This window comes from Hydra viridissima, unplaced genomic scaffold (assembly GCF_058129835.1).
Source record: "Hydra viridissima isolate aposymbiotic clone 2 unplaced genomic scaffold, HvirCarnegie_v1 scaffold_12, whole genome shotgun sequence".
Lineage (NCBI taxonomy): Eukaryota > Metazoa > Cnidaria > Hydrozoa > Anthoathecata > Hydridae > Hydra > Hydra viridissima.
Window position 1 is genome coordinate 4014286 of NW_028324311.1, and position 19858 is coordinate 4034143.

Sequence of the window (19858 nt, forward strand, 5' to 3'; positions counted from 1 at the left end):
CTCCAACAAATGTTCTAGAAACTAAAATCAAAAGTTTATCTGACAGTTTCTCCTTAAGGATAGGAATTAACAAACAGCCGTAACTTGCTGTTTCAATTTTTAGTGATCTAAGATTACGTACGCAGCACTCTATACCATTATAAAGTTTTCTTAATTCTTCTAGATCATTGAAATCTTTAATTTTCTCTATTTTTAACAAAGAATCCATATGTGCTGAAACTAAAACTTGTGTATTCCCGTATCTGTTAGTCAAAATTTCAATTGCCTCTTTATATTTTTATGAACTAAGTGAAAGTCCTGAAATAGTAGCCAATGCTTGGCCAAACAAATATTTTTTTAGATAGTTACATCAATCTATATTATTTAAAACTTCATGCCTATGAATTGATAAACTAAATTGATCCCAAAAACCCTACCAATCTAAGGGATTCCCATTAAAAACTGGCAATTCTAACTTAGGTAAAATATACTTTGATTTATTTAAACTTTTAACAGAATCTTTATCTGATTCATTTGTTTTTATACTTTTTAATTTTAGTGTCACTCCAGCTATCAACTCATGATAACACTCAACTACTTTCGCACTCTCCAAAACGTCATTTTCAATTTCCTCTTGATCTAAATTATTTAATATTTCCTCATCAATATTGTTTTATCTCTCATAACTCTCGCTTAAATTATTTTTTAAACCTATTAATTTTGTATAGCTTAACTCCTCACTCTCTAATTCTTCTCTTATTTCGCTCAACATATTTCCAAAACTTACTCGTAACGCTCTCCTCGCTACTTTCCTTCCTAACGCGGCTACCATTTTTAAATAAATATGCACAACAACTCAGAATAAAATCAAATTTTCGTCACAATCAACACCTTCAACAATTAAATTCTAATTCTATCAAATCTTCCCAAACAAAATCACAAATAACATATTCCACTTACTTCAATGTTCAACAACTCAAACTTTACTTAACTCTTGATAAGCTTCTTTCTTTAATCTTTTAATTCGTTAACTCTTCATAGTTTTTCATCGGGCGCCATTTAAAATCTCGAGGATTAAAAAACTGAACGTTTGGAGAGACAATATATATTTAAACTAGCACAAATGCAAGAGTGTCTATGCTGCTCCACCAACAGAATATATATTAAAAAAGAGGTCTGTGGAGAGCACGCACCAATAAACTGACCATTAACAATAATAACAATAATTAAGTTACAAATACCACATTTAACAACACCCACATACAATAGTTAAACAATAAATATCACTTTCAACATTCTTCTTTACAATAATTTTTTACTGCCACTTTTAATAGTTATAATGATATTTGAAAAAGTATAGCGTTGATAGAGCTATACTTTTTCAAATATCATTATCATTGTAAGTACTTCTCAATTCTTTTTCCCTTATCATTATTATTTACAATAATAATGATAAGGAAAAAAGTATAGCGTTAATAGAGCTAAAGCTCAAGGCATGTTCAAGATTGCCAATAATGAGTTTGAGTTTCATAGGCTACCGGGTGAAAAATTGTATTGACAACCAAAAAAGTGTTTGAATTTCGCAGTTTATTTGGAGCATCTGTGGAAGAGCTCAGAGCTCTCGATTTGAAGGGCAGCAAGATCGGAAGAGTAAAAGCTGAATTAAATAAAATTTTGAACTCAGGGAGGCGGTTTTAGGGGATCCACCACCAGAAACTGCGGCTAACGTTCCTGAAATGTTAATAGAATTGGCAGGCCCGTCCACAAGTAATTCATCACCAAAAACAATGCTCAGAAAGTTTGCTGATGGTCTGGTGACAGCTAGACAGGCTATAGATAATCAGAAAAATAGTAAAATTTCACCTTCCACAAAATAAAGAGGGTTGAGCGAAAAATCCAGATGATTGAAGAGGAAGACGTCAGAGAGAGGTTAGACAACATTGAACAGGAACATAAAAATCTTGAAGAAGCAAAAAAGGGATACGCTGATGCAGAAGCTGTGATAAAAGAATATCAGGAAGGCCTTAAAAGTCAGTTCGCACAGATATGCGACCTTATAGATAAGATGATCGGAAAGATGTTCTTGAGAGAAAAAAATAAGAACAATATTGCGAAAGCCGGGAGTCACGATAGGCGTGGTGCTCACAGCTATCTCTATTTCGATAGCCTGGTTAATAGAGAAACTTGGTTGAGTTCCACCAGTAGCTTCAGCTGTAGCACCGCCTGCGCCTGGCTCCAAACCTCCAGGGCCTAAATCGAAAGAAAAAGGGGTTTTCGACAGGCTAAAAGATGCGCTGCGGTGACTAACCGGGAAGGCTACTGACTCATTGTCTGGAATACTTGGCTCTATTATTGCCTGGATCTTCCGAGTCCCTGCCAAGGTTGTAGGCTTCCTTACCAAGAACCTCTGGCTTGCTCTCGTCGCTGGTGCAGGACTCATGATCGCCACAGTAGAAAAGTATAGAAAGAGTTAGAAAGAAGGAGAAGGTAATTATAATCAAGGGAGATACAGGTTTTCCTGGTGGGTTATCCAAGGCGGTGTAATTCCTGGAGTGATTTGGGACACTTCAAAGTTTGTACCAATAGAAGACAGTATAGGAGCACCGGGATTGACAGACATAACAGCGAATGGGAGTGATGGTACTTATATCGGCATTAAGGGTTGCTATCCTAACTCAAAACTCGATGTAAGGTTTGCCTTTTGAAAAAAAAGACATGTGGTGGCAAGATTACATTTTGCAAAAACGCATGCAGATTGGCCTATTTCAAAATGGCGTAATATTTTGTGGTCTGATGAAAGCAAAATTGTTTTATTTGGGTCAAGTGGATGCAAGATGTATGTAAGGAGGCCACCTAACTCTGCATACAAACCACAATACACCATAAAAACTGTAAAACATGGCGGAGCAAAAATAAATATTTGGGGTTGTTTTTCTTATTATGGCGTAGGGCCAACCTATAAGATTGATGGTATTATGGACCAAGACATATACCTTCAAATATTAGAAAATACCATGTTGCCCTATGCAGAAGAAGATATGCCCCTAAGATGGGTTTATATGCAGGACAACGATCCAAAGCATACCAGTCGCAGGGTAAAAAGTTGGTTCATCGAGAATAGGGTTGCAGTTATGGATTGGCCTGCACAGTCACCGGATCTCGATCCAATCGAAAACCTTTGGACAGATGTAAAAGAGGCAGTTTATAGTCAAAAACCAAAAAATCAGCAGGAGTTATGGCAAGTTGTCCAGAGTGTTTGGAACAACATTCCTATAGAACGTTGTCAAAATTTGATTAACTCAATGCCGAATAGATGCAAAGCTGTGAACAAAACCGGGGGCATGAGATTAAATATTAATTTTTTACTATTGTTTAATTAAATTTATAACATTTTTTTTGTTAATAAAATAAATTATTTGCAATATAACGTTAAATAAATTAATACTACTATTATTATGTCCAACCTGTTTTTTTATACTTATATAATTTTTATAAATAAAAGCAAAAATTTAAAACTTTCTACAAACTAGTTTATCATCTCACACCTATTTAAATAATAATCCAGTATTACAATTTCATTTTCAGTAACTGTTTAAAGATAGTAATATTAATTCATTTATTACTTTGTCCACAACTGTAGTTAGTTCCGCGGAACAGGTGATGCTCGGCAGTGCCAATGTCCAAAGTCTCCAGCCAGATCCTTCATTCACGTACGCTTCCAGCCGCTCTATGATCTTTTCTCATTTTTATTTTGGATTGGTATTGTGTCACTCTTCCGGTAAATGGCTTTCTTAACAGTGTCTACACCATCATCGTCATAGACACTGACGACAGTAAAGCCGTCCTTTTCCAGTTCAGCCCTAAGGGTGAGCGAGAATTTCTGCCCTCCTCCCTCAATCTCCTTTTCCACCACTTAACCGATGCGGGGAGCCATGTCAATCAGAAGTGCTAATGGATCTGACCTCAGGTCGTACCCTAATGAGATGATGGCTCTGTGATCCTTGAAGAACTTCTTGTCCTTATAAGTAGTGAAGGTTTGTGGATCTCCAGATGCCTCTCCTATGGACCCCTCCCACTTCAATCGTAACTCTGAAGAACTCGATCTTGAGGGGAAGGCTTAGGCGTGGAAGATGGTCTGGGTGTGGGGGTTGGTTGAGGTGCGGGAGTCGGTCTGAATATAAGGGTTGGTCGGGGGTACGAGTCAGTCTGGGTGATGGGGTTGATAGTTATGTGGGGGCATTTTTCTGGGTTAACGAAGCAACCTGTTTCTTGAAGGCTTCAAGGTACTCATCTAAAGTTATTATTTTCTCTCTGAGCAAACCCTTGAGTTCTTGCGTTACGACTGTCCATGTACAGTCGTGCTGTTGATTTACATGTAAAAATATATTCTCTAAATAGAAAAAATGTATCACGCCCTGATCACCAACCATGAGTCAACCCTGTTACTCGCTGGTCCCTAGTCAAGTCAAGTGCTATAGAACCCAGAGACTTAGAAGATTTGCCCAGTCGCTGGTCTCAGCCCCTAACCATTGGAACTTGAATAGAACACACTCAGAAAAAGTATTGCTGCGAACAACCCTCAGAGACTACCTTAAAGGTACCCCTATGAGCTTCCTCTGAGGGTTGATAAGAAAGTTGACAGGCTATGGAGAGCTTGCCCTTCGGGTCAACTCTAATCAATCTGTGAGGAGTTTACCCTCAGAGGTACCTTAGAGGGTATCGCTTAGGATGCCTCGGATTCTATCCCCACAGAGCTCTCAGGTGGCTGGCCACATATCTTTTAGCTTAAAGTGACACATTCCTCACATTCAGCATCAAAAGATTAGTTGATAAATTCAAAGAAGAATGAACACCAGTTGTGACGGAATCAGTGAATTGTATTGCTTTGAAGAAAGGTCGCTCCTCCACTCAACAAATTGTTGATGATACTAATATCCCTAAAACATACATTCGTCATATCCTAAAAAAAGTAAACTTTACAAATAAATAAGTAAATAACTAAACAATTTCTTCTCAATCAGTTAAGTGAAAATCAAGTTATTGGAAGACATTAAAACAATTCTGGGATCCTCGCTCCCCAGACCTTAATCCATGATTATACTGGCTCTGAAGAGAGTAACAGTATATCATCGCAATCAGTCCAAATCTAAATAAGAATTAGTTTGTTACATTGAGCAAGCAATAGCAAATATTTTACAAGAAAAAACCGCAACAGCCATCTACAAAACGGTTAGTCGTTTGGTAACAGTTGTGCAAAAAAAAATGGAGGCCATTTCGAGTATCTATTACACAGGTCAACAAAAAAAAAAAAATTTACTGGTGTCCAAAATATTTTAATGAATTTGGGGTATTATTGGGGTGCTGATTCTGAATATGCTATCAGATTTGCCAGATTAGCTCAAGTTTTTGATATTTTTGGTATCTTATTTATGGCACTATGGTAAATGCGACGCATCATCTCATTAATTTCTTGGGATTATTACTTGAACTGAGCAGTTCTCAATATAGTTTTTTGTTAATTAGTGTTCTAAAAGTTTGTACATAGCTTGATTTTTGCACTAACTTTATGTTGTTGTCTGTTTTCCAGTGAAAAGCATGAACTCATCAAGAAGAAGTTGTCTTAACGATCCAGACTCATTCTGTTACATTTGTGGTGAATATACACTGCAAAAACATAGAAGAAACATAACAGACTTCATAAAAAAAGTGTATTTGGCCTATTTTGGGGTTATGCTTGGGGACCAAGACAAGTCTTGGCCACCACACATAGTGTGCAAAGCATGTATCGTATTATTACGAAAATGGAGCAAAGGACAAAGAAGATGTGCCTGTACCTGTGTTTACCATGTTACCTGACCTTCCCCCACCTGATGATGATGAAATGCAGGGTATGGAGCTAAGCATTAGTTCTGGAAGTGAACCAGAATATGAAGGAAGTTTCAGAACACCTATGCAATTTACCCAAGGGAGCTCAACGATCTAATAAGAGACCTGAACCTCTCAAAAAGTGCATCTGAACTTTTAGTTTCAAGGCTAAGTGAAAAAAATTGTCTGACGCCTGGAACTAAAATTACATCTTACAGGACCGAAGAAGAAGCACTTCTTCAATTTTTCTGTGAAGATGACCTACTTGTATATTGTAAGGATATTCCTGGCCTGATGCTGCAAATGGGTTTACAAGTATAACGTCCTGAAGACTGGAGGCTTTTCATAGATAGTTCTAAAAGGAGTTTGAAATGTGTTTTGTTGAACAATGGCAATCAGTGTGCATCTCTTCAAGTAGCTCACTTAACTAAACTTGCAGAACAATAAAAAAATGTCAAAATGGTCTTGGAGAAACTGTGTAACCATGAACATTCGTGGCTGATATGTGTTGATTTAAAAATGGTCAACTTTTTACTTGGACAGCAAAGTCGATACACAAAGTATCCTTGCTTCATCTGCATGTGGGATAGTGGAGCAAAATATCAGCACTGGGAGAAACTGAATTGGCCTCCAAGGGACACCTTGACAGTAGGAACATCAAACATAGTGAACGAACCTTTGGTGGACAGGGAAAAAATCATTCTACCACCACTTCACATAAAGTTAGGATTAATGAAGCAGTTCGTAAAGGCATTAGAGAAAGATGGTAATTCTTCATGTACATCTGCAGATCTTTCCCTGGTCTTAGTAGCGAAAAATTGAAGGCAGGAATCTTTGATGGTCCTCAAATTCGGAAACTCATTAAAGATTCAAATTTTCCTAAGGAAATGAATGACATTGAAGCTGCTGCATGGTATAGTTTTGTGTTGGTAGTGAAGAACTTCTTGGGAAATAAAAAGGCAGACAATTATGAAGAACTGGTACAAAACATGCTATTGAGATTTAGAAATCTGGGTGTACACATGAGCATTAAATTGCATTATCTTCACAGTCACTTAGACAGATTTCCAGAAAACCTTGGAGATTTTAGCGAAGAACAAGGGGAGAGATTTCATCAGGATATTATGGTGATGGAGGAAAGGTACTAAGGCAGATGGGACAGACATATGATGGCTGATTACTGCTAGAATCTACAGCGTGACTGCCCGAATGGCTCACATAGAAGAAAATCATATAAAAAGCGCTTTTCCAGCAATTAAATGTCTCCTATCTTTCATGTCTTGTTCATTTTTGAAGATTACTTTCTAAAACTAGTTAAAATAAACTAAAATCAACATTTACTTTGTTAAATTTATTGTATTCATGACAATATCAATAAAGTTAATGCGCGTGTAGCAAATTACGTCTTTTTTTTTACACATTTCACGAAAAATCTCAAAAACTTGAGCCAATCTGGCAAAACTGATGACATATTCATAATCAGCACCCCAAAGTTACCCTAAATTCGTTGAAATATCTTTGGCCCCAAAAATGCTGTTGACCTGTGTTATAAACTACAAAAAATATTCTTAATTTTGTTGTGTTTTTGAAATAAAAATTTTCTTTTTGCTAGCTCATATTAAATTTGTGCGTTACTTTTCGAACACCCTCTATTTCTTTGATAATGGTAAATGGACAATTATTAGAAACGATCGTATAAGTTCAATGGTTGTTACTTGTGGTCGTGTTATATCTTCATATGCAAAAAATAAATTTCATCGGCTTAAATGTTTTGTCAAACTATTCTAAAGGAAGCACAGAGTTTTTTTTGATATTTGAATATTTTTTATCTGTTTTTAAAAAACTTTTCGAATGGAAAGATTTTTTTTACATGTTTCAAGAAATAAAACACTATTTTTCTCAGTTTAAGCATTTTCGGGGTAGCAACACGTTGGCAAATATCCAGATTTTAGAAAATTGCCATTTTGATTGACACTAAGCATAGGACGTAAGAAACAGATTTTAAAATTTTTTCTTTTTAAATAATATTTATTTCTTAAAAACTTGTTTTTTAACGAATAACCCTTGAAACATTAATTTTTTAAAAAAAACTCCTACATACCATTTATAACAGGATTATTGATTATTACGTAAAATTATTTTGAAGATACTTTTACGCATTTTCAATCAATAATCATCACTATAATTTCATCCCTTAATTTGTCATGAGACCTCCTGACTCAATTTGCCATTTTTCTTTTTCCTTTTTTTGATAATGTAGTTGGAATGAAATAAAATTTCAACGAGTTGACTTTTTAAATAAATCAACTTTAGATTAATCAAAATTTAGATACTATATGCACCTAACATGGATGACACACCTTTTCTACGGAACTAAGAGTTTTCGAAAATATTTATTATACGTTCCACCATTATTTTGCCGGTCTATAAAAGGTTTGAAACAAAATGCGTACCGTTAGCACAAGTGAAAGTGCATCATTTCAGTCTAAATGGGAAATAAAATTGAGGAACTTAATGTTTTATGTAAAATATTTCTATTAATAAAACGAATAGCATTTTTTTACAAAATATTTTGCCCAACGGTGTCTCTTTATCCAAGCATAAATAGGCAAAACTCAATCGAGAATTTTCTTTATCTTTAACTAATTAATCTGGTATATCTACTACATTTCTTACATCTGTCATCTGCTATAATAATCCCTTAAATTTTCAGGTTTCCGGTTTCAAACTTAAAGTTTTTTCGTGAGTCCTGCACATATTTAAGCAAGCCAATAAATAGAACTTTATCCAATTTATTGACTAAATCAAATTTGAATCTGGATTAATGTTCCTATTTTTTCATGGCAATAGTTTACTTATAATCTTATTCAGTATTTTTAAGTTAATTTAAATACATTATAATTTGTTGTCGAATTTTTATTTACAATTATATAGGAAATATACAACATATTTTATCTATTAACATAATAACAAAGAGTGAATTGACACAACAAAATGAAAGTTCACGCGTTTATAGGAAAGATCTACCAACTGAAAAAACAAATTAAAAAAATAGCGGACTTATCAATGCCATTTCTGATCTTTTCATTCTATAAAACATCGGATGGCTATCGTATTGATGTTTTTTGATACACCATGAAGTTTTTTTTTCAAAATTGAAAATCGTAGCCTACTATATAAAAACCTAAAAAAAAAAAAAATTTAATTTAACGTTTAGAAGTTTGATTTTAGACTTAGAATAGATCTTAACCTCTAATTTCTCAAAATGTCAACCCAGGCAATCTTTTAAAACCATTTGATGCAATTGGTGTTCGTTTGCAAAAAACTGTTAAAAAATGTCTTCTGAATTCTTTGCTTTGAAGGCAATATACTATGGGGTTTATAAAAGAGTTTGAAAGACGCATCAAAACGAATATCTGTGACAACCATTGATTCCAATTGAGAATAGGCCATTTGGCACTCAAAGGAGAGATCAAATAAACCAAACGGTTCGGCAAAATACAAACACAAAGTGCAACTGCAATTATTTTTATGGTTTTTATTGTGTTTACTTTACGATCCTTAATGACGTCAGTTTTATGGTTTCTATCGGAATATATCTGCAGGCTTGATCCCAAGAAATCATCTATTTTTTTAAGTGCCCTAGATATTTGGTAGAAACACCAAACAACAACAATAACAGGGATAAAAGAGTTCAAAAAAAATCCAACGATATGAAGAAAAGTTGGATTTTTAAGATGGTATCTACAAAAATTTCCAAACTTCTTAGAATCTGGTCCTGGATAATATTCTTGAAAAGATGCGTTTAAAATCTGAACCAAAAAAGCTAGGAAATATATTAAAATCATTATCCCTAGATTGCGCTTAAATGACTCCGGTTCCCGCTGTGAAGTGTGTGGATATAAAATTGCTTTTCTTCTCTCTAGTGCAATGTAAACGAGTAAAAAAACTGAAGCATCGAGAAACCAGTACGGTATGAAATAACCAGTCAATAATTTGCACATCCAATCACCATTTCTTCCAGTAGAATGACTTCGAAAGAAGCTTGTTGACAAAATATAAGTGGGTAAACCAAACACAGAAACTAAGAAATCAGCGAGTGCTAACGAAAATATGGCAACATTAAACGATGATTTGCGATTGATGTTTTTGGACAGCAGTATAACTATCATTACAATACCATTTCCAATCCCTCCGAGAACTGTAATCAATGAATACCAAGTTAATTCCCAGATTCTTATCTCAAATATCTAAATAAGTAATAAATACAGGTGAACCAAACAAACAGGATTAAAAGCAACCGCAGAAGTTGTTTATAATACAAAACAAAATAAAATAACGAATGTTCAGTGTTAAAATTTTATTATACAAAAAAAAGGTAGTAATTTTCAATTTGTAAATGTTTTTACATTTATGTGATGTGCACAAAAACGTTTTTAAAACTGCATTCACCAAACAATTAGTCTCCTTGTTAATGTTATTCAATATGTTGCATAATAGAAGTAAATATCTTAAACGCTTAAAAAAACAACTTTATTACATGAAAAACAATCAAACTTGTATGTAAATAACTATGCAAATGAAATTGTTTTTTACTATAATAATGGTAAAAAAATAATCAACATGGTAGTCTATTTTTGTGGCATGTGATTAACTTCAATCGCATTTCAAATAAAAGTATTGGTCTATTAATAGTAAGAAGAAAAAAAATGTATTTATGAAATACTAGTCAAAGTTATTATTGAAAGATTATGTTGCTATCAAGTACATTACTCAAGTAATTATAACTTGCAGGAATTTCCAGTAGTGTCACAGAAGTAGTGGAGTTTTTGTTGCAACCAGAAGTTCATAAAAATAGGATAAGGAGTTGTTAAATATTTAAAAATACTTCATTACATAAATATTTGTTTCTGCTTTAAAGATTAGCCATGCTTGTTTTATTTCAGAATTTCAAAAAAAAGTTTTGATTGAATACTTTTAGCCACTAAGAAGAAATATAAGAAAAAATTTATTAAAAAAAGCCTTTAAACATTTAGCTAACACAAAACAGCGCAACTATCTTCCTTGGTTCTTTACAAATTAAAGCTGAAATAAAAAATGAAAGACCTTCAGAAAATTAATATGCAATAACCAAGGGATATGAAAGTCTGTACTGAAGTTGTCAAAAACCAACCATAATATAACTACACCATGACAAATGTTGGAATCTTTTGAGAACAAACAAAGAAATTAAACAAAGTTTATTGAGAAAATGATATCATTTAGAAGTAAAGCAAGTTCACAGTTACTTGATATTGCTGCATAATGGTGTTCGAAAGGTGCATTTGTTAAAAACAAAGTAAAGTTCTTGTTGTCAAAAAAGTCTCTGTAAGAATCAGCTAAAAAGTTTTTAATGCAAACTAAATGACAGACAATCATAACTAAATATTTAAATCAAAAGATAAAGCAAAGCAGCTCAAACATTATTGTCAGGTGATACTGAGGGTACTGTATTGGACCAAAGTTTGGATTCAGGCAGTTCTGATATGGATAAATATATGCCAACCATGGGCAGAAGCAAAGCATTCACTTAGTTCTTAGATTAGATTGCCATTTTAAAATGTTGCATGAGAAGGTGATAGGCGTAGAGTATTAAATTATAGTGCTGCTTTTCTGGTAAGTGCAGTACTTCAGGATGTACGATTAATATATAAAAGATTCAGTTTGTAAGTAAATAGGAAACAAAAGGGAAAATTCATGTGCCGAATTCAGTTTTAAATCTATATTTAACAGAAAGAAAGTTAAGGTATGAGCTCAAATAAATAAGAAAAAACTCTATGCAAACAATGAAAATATAACACTGTAGAAAAAAAAGGCTTATTTAAATCATTACCAGTGATTATGGGGGTGTAAGTCATTTGATGAAAGAGAAACGGTGTAGACAGTTTAAGTGGATTTGTCTTTTACATACCAACAAATTAACATTAAGGCTATTGATTGAAAAGTTTGAAGAGGTTACTAAAGGACCAAAAGTGGACTCAGGTAAAGTGAGATAATTAAAACCATTTCAATTATAAAATTATATCTACAAAATTAGAAGACTGTACCATTTTTTTTGTAAGAAAGAAATTGCGCTAGATTCTAAAGATCTTGTATTTAAAAGCCAGATGCTTTTCTCTATTTAAGAGCAGTCAAGGTGAAAATTTTAAAAAATTTGGCACCTATGCTATAAAATCTTATACATAAAATTTATTGATACTAAAGTTAAATCATTTGAGAACATGGAAAATATTTTTAGAAGATTATTAAACTTTCCAAACTTTTGATGCCTGAAATTAAATCAGTATTTCAAATAAAAGCATATTTTAGTAACTTAAAAAGCTTCCACAGATGAATGACAATATTCTCTGAATAAACTCAGAGAATATTTGCTGCAATCAATCTTGATGGTCATAATTAAATTGGCTTAGTATCGTGGCAAGACAGATATATATATATATATATATATATATATATATATATATATATATATATATATATATATATATATATATATATATATATATATATATATATATGAGATTTTACAGATAAATTTCCGCAGGATAAACTTTACTAAATATATTTTATCATACAAGTTTTTAAAAGCTGCATCAAAACTATTTTAGATGCATTAGCTGAGGTAGAAAAAAATGGAAGAAAGAAAGAAAGAAAAAAAAGGACAATTTGAACCCGATTGATATTAGAAACAAAACATGAAAATTTTCTAATTAAAGGTAAAAATGAATATAAACTTGAACAGAATTTTGGGCCTTGTTACAAAAGATATTCACGTTTATATTCGCTTATATCACGTTGATATTCACGAAAAACAAGTTTTTGTATCTTATTCTTCGATTATAGTTTTTAACTAAAAGAGCACGGCACATCCAAATCGAAATTTTATTTTCAAACTGCAAACAATGTAATTAAGAGAGTTTGTTTACACTGCTAATTGTATAAAGTTTTTCGATGTTATAAAAACGTTAGAATTATGTTACAAAAAACATTTTTTATACGCGTTCAGAAAAAGTTAAATTACTTATCCGCGGTTTTTTTTACAGTTCACCAGAAGTTTCATCAGAACTGTTTTAGATGCTTAGAACTGTTTTAGATCATTGTATAAAGTTTTTCGATGTAATAAAAACGTTAGAATTATGTTACAAAAAACATTTTTTATACGCGTTCGGAAAAAGTTAAATTACTTATCCGTGGTTTTTTTTACAGTTCACCATTTCATTTAAAGCACCAGAAATAAATAAATGGAAGTTTGCAACATTTGAACAAGATTTGTTAGGCAACTTTTGTTATATCATTATATGGAGAAAAATGTGTTATATCAATATAGAATAAAATTTATATCAGAGATGTAAATAATAAATACAATTCACTTATTTAAGAGTAAAAAAGACTCTTACCGTGCTGTTCATTGTATAAATGCGGATTTGATTTAAACTCTTTTGTTTGTGCGATTTTTCTTATATGTTAAATACGATGGTTATTTGATACTTTCGCTTTCGAAAAATCATTTAACTTTTACATATCGTACAAAAACTGGGGTTTTTAATTTAAAAAATTTAAGTTCTTTAGGTTTTGATTGGTTTTATCAGATGATTAATTTTCAGTCGTTAAATATTGATCGAAGTTGTTTTACGTAGAAGTCATTTTACTATATAAGGGTTTGAACTTATTTATGCATAACCTAAATATCTGACCATTTAGATGCGCAACAAAAAAACGATGGTCAAACTAACTTGGCAATGATAAATAATAGAAGTATGTGTACCATAAAATATTTTCCTATAAACTGCCTATCAAGAAGACAAAACAGTGATAGGACTTCTTGGCAGCTTGATGAGTAAATGACATCTTGGTTGCTTTACTTCTAGGGCCTGCCGTACCTTGGCTAATCACCTGCAGTGTTAGTAGCCTCATACTTTAACTTCTTACGCATTTATCTGATACACGAACTTTTTTTGAAACCTCTAGTTTGGCATGTTATTCTTTTTTAGTAAACCAACAAATTACCCCTTTTTTTGTCTGACGCACGTTATTTACCCATTTTTACAGTTTAATGACTAAGATTTACTAACTTGAATTGCAATCGCTGAAGCATTTTTTTTTTTTATTTAAAAAAAATAAAAGTCTTATTGTATCATTTATAAACTATCCAATGATTATTAAAAAAATAAATAAATAAAAGAATAAATTACTTGTAAAAAGTATCCAATCTGACTACTACATTGCTGGATTTGAAGAAACGCACCGTTTCTTTATAAACACATATCGTTTTTTAAAATATTAACACCATAAACTTCGATAAGTTTACGTCAACCAATTGTTAATTAAACAGGTTTTGGTTATCAACACTTAGCGTCTGCGTATCGTTTCATTTTCCATATCGTTATCAAAAGAGTTATCGGAACGACAAGAGTTCCGTTATATACCAAGATTTAAACTAACTTCAATACTGGTTAAAGTTTATTTACCGATATTTTGTCGTAATCATTCCGATGACAGTTTTTTTTTTCCAATATCAAATCAAAATGATAACGATACGGAAATGAAACGATACGCAGACCCTTAATCAGCGCACAAAAAAAGAAAATCTCCATAGTTTTAAATTTACTTGAATAATACAATTTGCGCATGCGTCTAAATATAATAAGCTTACATACAAAGCTTATAAATGTTGATATAGTTAAGAAAAATTACTTGCCTAAATCTATGATGTTTGCTGGTCATCGAAAAATTAAAATCAATAGGTTAATAATTTCTATAAGGTAAACAAAAACCTATGAATAGCAACCAACACAATTTAATTCGATTCAAATACAAACACTTTCTCGAACGTTTTGGGATTATTTAGATGTGGGGAGGGAGAAAATTCAGGGTTCAAGGAAATTTTAAGTATAGCTCATAAATAAATATTAATTTCAAGAAAGATCCCCTATTTTGAATAAACACCAATAATATGGTGAGTAACGTGATAATTTGTCAGAAAATCTTGATTTAATTTATCAACGCATAACTTCTGTTAAAAATTATTTAGTAAGAAAAAGTGAGTTTATAAACGATCATTTTTTAGTGAGGAGTTATGAAATAGTGCTGGCTTTGATGTAGGTCAGAAGGTTTAACATCGGATTATGGAAACATCAGCGAAAACAATCATTATGATAAAGCAAAAATAGACGATTTATCTGGAGTGACAACAATGTAAATTACCCCGAGATCATTAGAGATTTCAGAAGACTCTTGTGAGGGTAATCCTCAAGTAAATTTGTCCCATATCGCCACTTCTCAATAGTAACGTTTTTGAATTATTGTTAAACGTAAATGTGTTTACCCGCAGACTGAAGTTTTAGCCACCTATAGTTGGCAAAATTTTAACCTACTAATTGGGGTGGAAAATTTATCTCTGATCTCTGATGAGGATGGTCGATAATGATTCCTACTCAAACTCACTTTTTGATTTTTCAGGCACATTTTAAAAGACACATTTTTCAGACGAGTTGCCGGTGCCGGAGATCAACATGCCAGATTTATTTTTTTTGTATTGACGCAAATAATCGAGCTTCGTCTGATAAAAGAGAACGGTGGGTTGTTTTTTATAATAATATGGTTCTCTTTTACTCGATATACACCACAATTTTAGAACGGAAAATAAAATTCCTTTTTTAATAGTGGATGTACCACAATTATTAAATACATATCCTGGCCATGCATTATTTTTTCAAAACAAACAATCAACTCTGCAAATAAAGATGATAAAGCAGCGGATGAACAAGCAGCTTCTACCCTTTATTATTAATAGATTAACAAAAACAAAGTTCAACATGTGGACGGGCATATTTGTGGTAGAAAAATATTATATTTTGAATGATCTTTTTGTAACAGCTATAGTGTAAATGTGGCCATTTTGAGCCGCTTTTGAGACGCTTTTTTCCCGGTATTCAGGAACAAAGTCTGCTTGTTTCGCAGCAGCAAATCAGTGAAAAAGTTCTGCGCGATTCGCAGAGTCCTTATGGTAGCCGAGAATCACTGATATATATCTTGGGATCTTGTAGTCTTGGGATACTGTACCTTCGATCTGTTTGGAAAACACTAAGCTTTCTTAAACATTTTTTCAGACAGAGCAAGCACACAAACTTTCAATTTTCTTCATGAATCTTTGCTGGATTAGGTACACCCTGTAAAAATGACAATTAATACTAACTTCATGTCCCCCAAAAACTTGCAACCAAAAACAAGTGGGTTTTTGGTCGCAAGTTTTTTATTTATAACTTTTTCGTTCTTAAATTAGCTTCCATTTAACACTATAGGTTAGATACTTCTCAACAATTATCCTAATGATAATAAAATAAGGAGTTTAGTATAATATATTTTATAAATGAGACATTTTTTTCCCCCTTGCAACAGCAAAATTTAAACTTAAAAATTTAAAACAAAGTCATCAAAGAATTTCGTCATCAGCAATTGTGCGTCTTGATCTTAAATGTCTGTAAATTTGTACATACATTTCAGCTTTTTCTATTCCAAAGCGATTTCTTATTTTGCTCCAAATCATGCAAAAGGATGAGAAAAATCTTTCTATGGATCCAGAACTAGCTGGGTAAGTGTGCGACTGCCGTAAAAACCTTGCAAAATTTGGAGGAAATTTTGAAGACTTAGACTCCTTCATTTCTATAATTCTCCACAAACTTGTTGCTGATGTTGTGCTTTTTGCACTATCATTAAATAACTATGTAGGAAAAGAATTAGCATCTTTTAATTTAAATGCATAGTAAGCAGGCATAAACTCAGGATAGAGTTCATTCAACCATTCCTCAGCTTCTTCTTTTTGACTTCTATTCCATGTTCTCCCTAAGTAAATATTGAATATATTATCATTTAAGTATAATATATCAATATATTAGTAAGGGTATAAGATTAGTAAACTTAAATAAAAATTTTATTTTCTGGGAACTATATTATTTGTTTAAATTTGATTACATTCAAATTTTTAATTTTTTTACAATTTTATGGCATGCTACCTTCATATTTTGGATCTGTTAAATTAGCCAGAAAATGATATGAAATGATTGCTATCTTAAGCCTCTTTAAAAGATCATCTTTGTACAGAGCCAATTTTTTATCATGTATGAGGCTTTGCAAAATTTCAACTGCTTCAGACAACGTTGTATCATCTGCCTGCTACTGCAGCAAACATAATAATTTAGGTTATAATCATGTAAATTAAGTTAATGGTGTCAGAAATATGTAGCTTTAATATACTTACAATATTCAAATTAAATAAATCTAGCAAATAACTAAATAAACTAAATTATAAACCTTATCTAATGCAGCACCATAAATTTTTAGTTGTGCTTGTAAATTAATTGCTTCTTTCTGTATTGACAGATTGTCAATTAATCCATTATGGATACTATGAGCAATTATAGGATCATTACTGACTGTACTCCAACCATCTTGAATTAGGGTAACAGCACAATCATCAGCAAGATCACTTTTCATTGAAGTGATTACTTCTTTATTTACATTTAAGAAGAGTTCTGAAGATATCTGTTTTCTTTTTGGTGGCTCGTATCCAGGTCTTAGTTTTTTAATTAGTTTGGTAAATTCAAGATTTTCTACTACATTGACTGGTATATTTGCTGAAAAGAAAAGCCTTGCGACTTGCAAATCCAGATCATTTTTCTGATTACTTGTTGTTGTAGCAACAGTTTTAGAAACGGATGTTTGTAGTTGCACCTTCACTGGATTTGAATGAAAAATTGAAGAATAAGAAACATCATTGATAAAGCTGAAACAAACTTGTTCTTCATCTTCTGACTTGTTAGGCAGATGTAGATGGCTTTGATTCTAAAACTGATATATTGCTAAATATTTCTTTGGAATCATTTGCACTTCCTTTTTTCTTTCTTCAAAGAAGTTTGTCCAAATGGCTCTTAACCCTCTCTATTTTTTTAGTTATGCTCTATTTGGTTCATCACCTAATATGGTCACTTCATTCCACTCATTAGCCTTATTTCTTCCTCCTGAATGATACTTTGACATGTTGAAGGATATGTAATCAACTTATACTTTATATTTGACTAAAGTTTTAAAATAATATCTCTTTTCAAAATTATCTTAATATTTGAAAAAAATGCAATCTAATTACTAACTTAGCTATTGTATAAGTCAACATACCTGTAAAAATGAAAATAGCTTTTAGATAACTTTAAGTTAGTCCAACTTTGTCACTAAAGATTTTTTATCAAATTAGAGATTTGGTCTTACCAAAAACCCCAAAACCCAAATAACTAATAACACAAAAACCCAGCAAAAACCCAGTTAGGTAGGGTTTTTGCCAACCCTGAAGTAGTATGTGGGTACAAGGTTCACCACAAGAAATTTCAAAATCAAAAATGGCCGTCCGAGCGAGATATTCACATTCAATGTTTTTGGACCATAAATCTCATTTTCGCCATATAGATATTGTCAAAGCTTAACATATTTTTTTTTTTTTGCTATATTGAGAAGCTATTTATTGCTGCTAATAGAAGCAGTAACTATTTGCAACATTGGCACCACAATTATGTACTTGGGAGAGTGGATATACTAGGATATAAGTTTTAACCATATTATGTATTTTAGGCCAAAAATGAAACAGACAAATAAATGTAACAAACGAAATTTTATTCTTGTCAATTCTTTTCAGCATGTATAAAGAATAAATTCTGAAGCTATAGTTTCTGTCATTCTACGTAAATTCACATATGTTAACTGTTTAAGTCCACAAAACATCGCAAAAGTTGAAGATTGTAATCAAGATGAGTTTGGTCCCTCTTGAATCGCTGCCAATGATTAGCAAAGTTGAAATGCATTGCCTAGGTTGTATACTCACTAAAGAGTCCTAAAGAATAGTTATTTCTAGAATTGAACTGAGGAACACGGTGGAAAAGAGCATAAACTTTTGGTATCACTGTTTTTTTAAGTCTAAGGTACAAAGATTTGAATGTTTCTGACTGTAGTTGGCTTCCAAATGGTTTCCAAAACAAGCTGATACAACAGCATGAAGTGTTTGGAATGCACCAGCGGACTTCGCCACTTCATGAGCTTTGTCTATTGGTGCAAGAGACTCCCACAGAGCAAAACTTTCCAAAAGCTTCTTGCATTCATTTTAATTGATTTGACCCCTGTGGTATGATTGCATGCTATTGTGCAGCTTCGAAGGCCTATCTTAGGCACTTTGCCACACTTGAAGCAAGCCCTTGAATATTTGATTTAAAACTCCCAACATGAGATGCAGATCCATGGGCGGAATCAGTTCAAGAATCAAAGATGATTCATTTCCTGGAATGATTGGCGGGTGAACAACACTTTTGAACTCTCGGGCTTGTCTCAAATTGCATCCTGTTAATTCAAAAGCTTTGAAGCACTCCTTGATGGAGCCTATTCTTTAGAGAGCACCAACATTGGCAAGATCTGTGAATGCAATTTGACACCAGCAGCAAGGGTGGCTACTATAATGTGCCTAGATTCCAAAGATGATGTTGGCAATATTCAGGTCAAAGGAAGCAGCAAATATACCCATATAAGCGGCGTTCTTGGGTCAGCTAGGTAGGCATTATCATGATCCCTGATAACCGTGAAATATGGCTATAAATTATTTTGCCAAAGAAAAGTATTCGTTAATAAAACCATTATTGAAAGTATAAAGAGTGAATGGACATTAAAATGAAAGCTCACATATGCTAATACGAAAGATCTACTAACTGAAAACTTAAAAAAAACTTTTATAAAAATCATTCTATAAAGTATGTGTTAGCTATAACCTTACAAAAAATAAGCTCTTTAGCAATTGTGGTTTGAGTACACGGATCTAAAGTATGGGGTATGGCACTAAAAGCCACTTTAAAAAGAGACAACGGATGCTTTAAGTTTTTATTCTATCCTTATTATTGACTAGGGAAGTTTCAAAATTTAATAGAATGAAGCCTTAGCATGTAGC

The 19858-nt window shown here is 32.5% G+C and overlaps 1 protein-coding gene and 2 pseudogenes across 3 annotated transcripts; all 3 read right to left on the minus strand.

The window, feature by feature from the left end:
- LOC149880836 (uncharacterized) overlaps positions 1-19858 on the minus strand; it is a 331517-nt pseudogene that overhangs the window by 220565 nt on the left and 91094 nt on the right.
- LOC149880854 (galanin receptor 2a-like) lies at positions 7957-14181 on the minus strand. Of its 3 annotated transcripts, none has more exons than XM_090069656.1 (2): positions 13281-13389; positions 7957-10094 (listed from the first exon to the last, which is right to left on the minus strand). In XM_090069656.1, exons 1-2 carry the CDS (start codon positions 13290-13292, stop codon positions 9105-9107), a joined length of 1002 nt encoding a protein of 333 aa, XP_089925782.1. In that variant the 5' UTR covers positions 13293-13389; the 3' UTR covers positions 7957-9104. The 3 variants fall into 3 exon arrangements, with proteins under 3 accessions (XP_089925782.1, XP_089925783.1, XP_089925784.1); XM_090069657.1 differs by lacking the exon at positions 13281-13389 and adding an exon at positions 14076-14181 and having other exon boundaries at positions 8075-10094; XM_090069658.1 differs by lacking the exon at positions 13281-13389 and adding an exon at positions 10254-10367 and having other exon boundaries at positions 8075-10094.
- Positions 16316-17919, minus strand: LOC149880855 (uncharacterized; annotated as a pseudogene).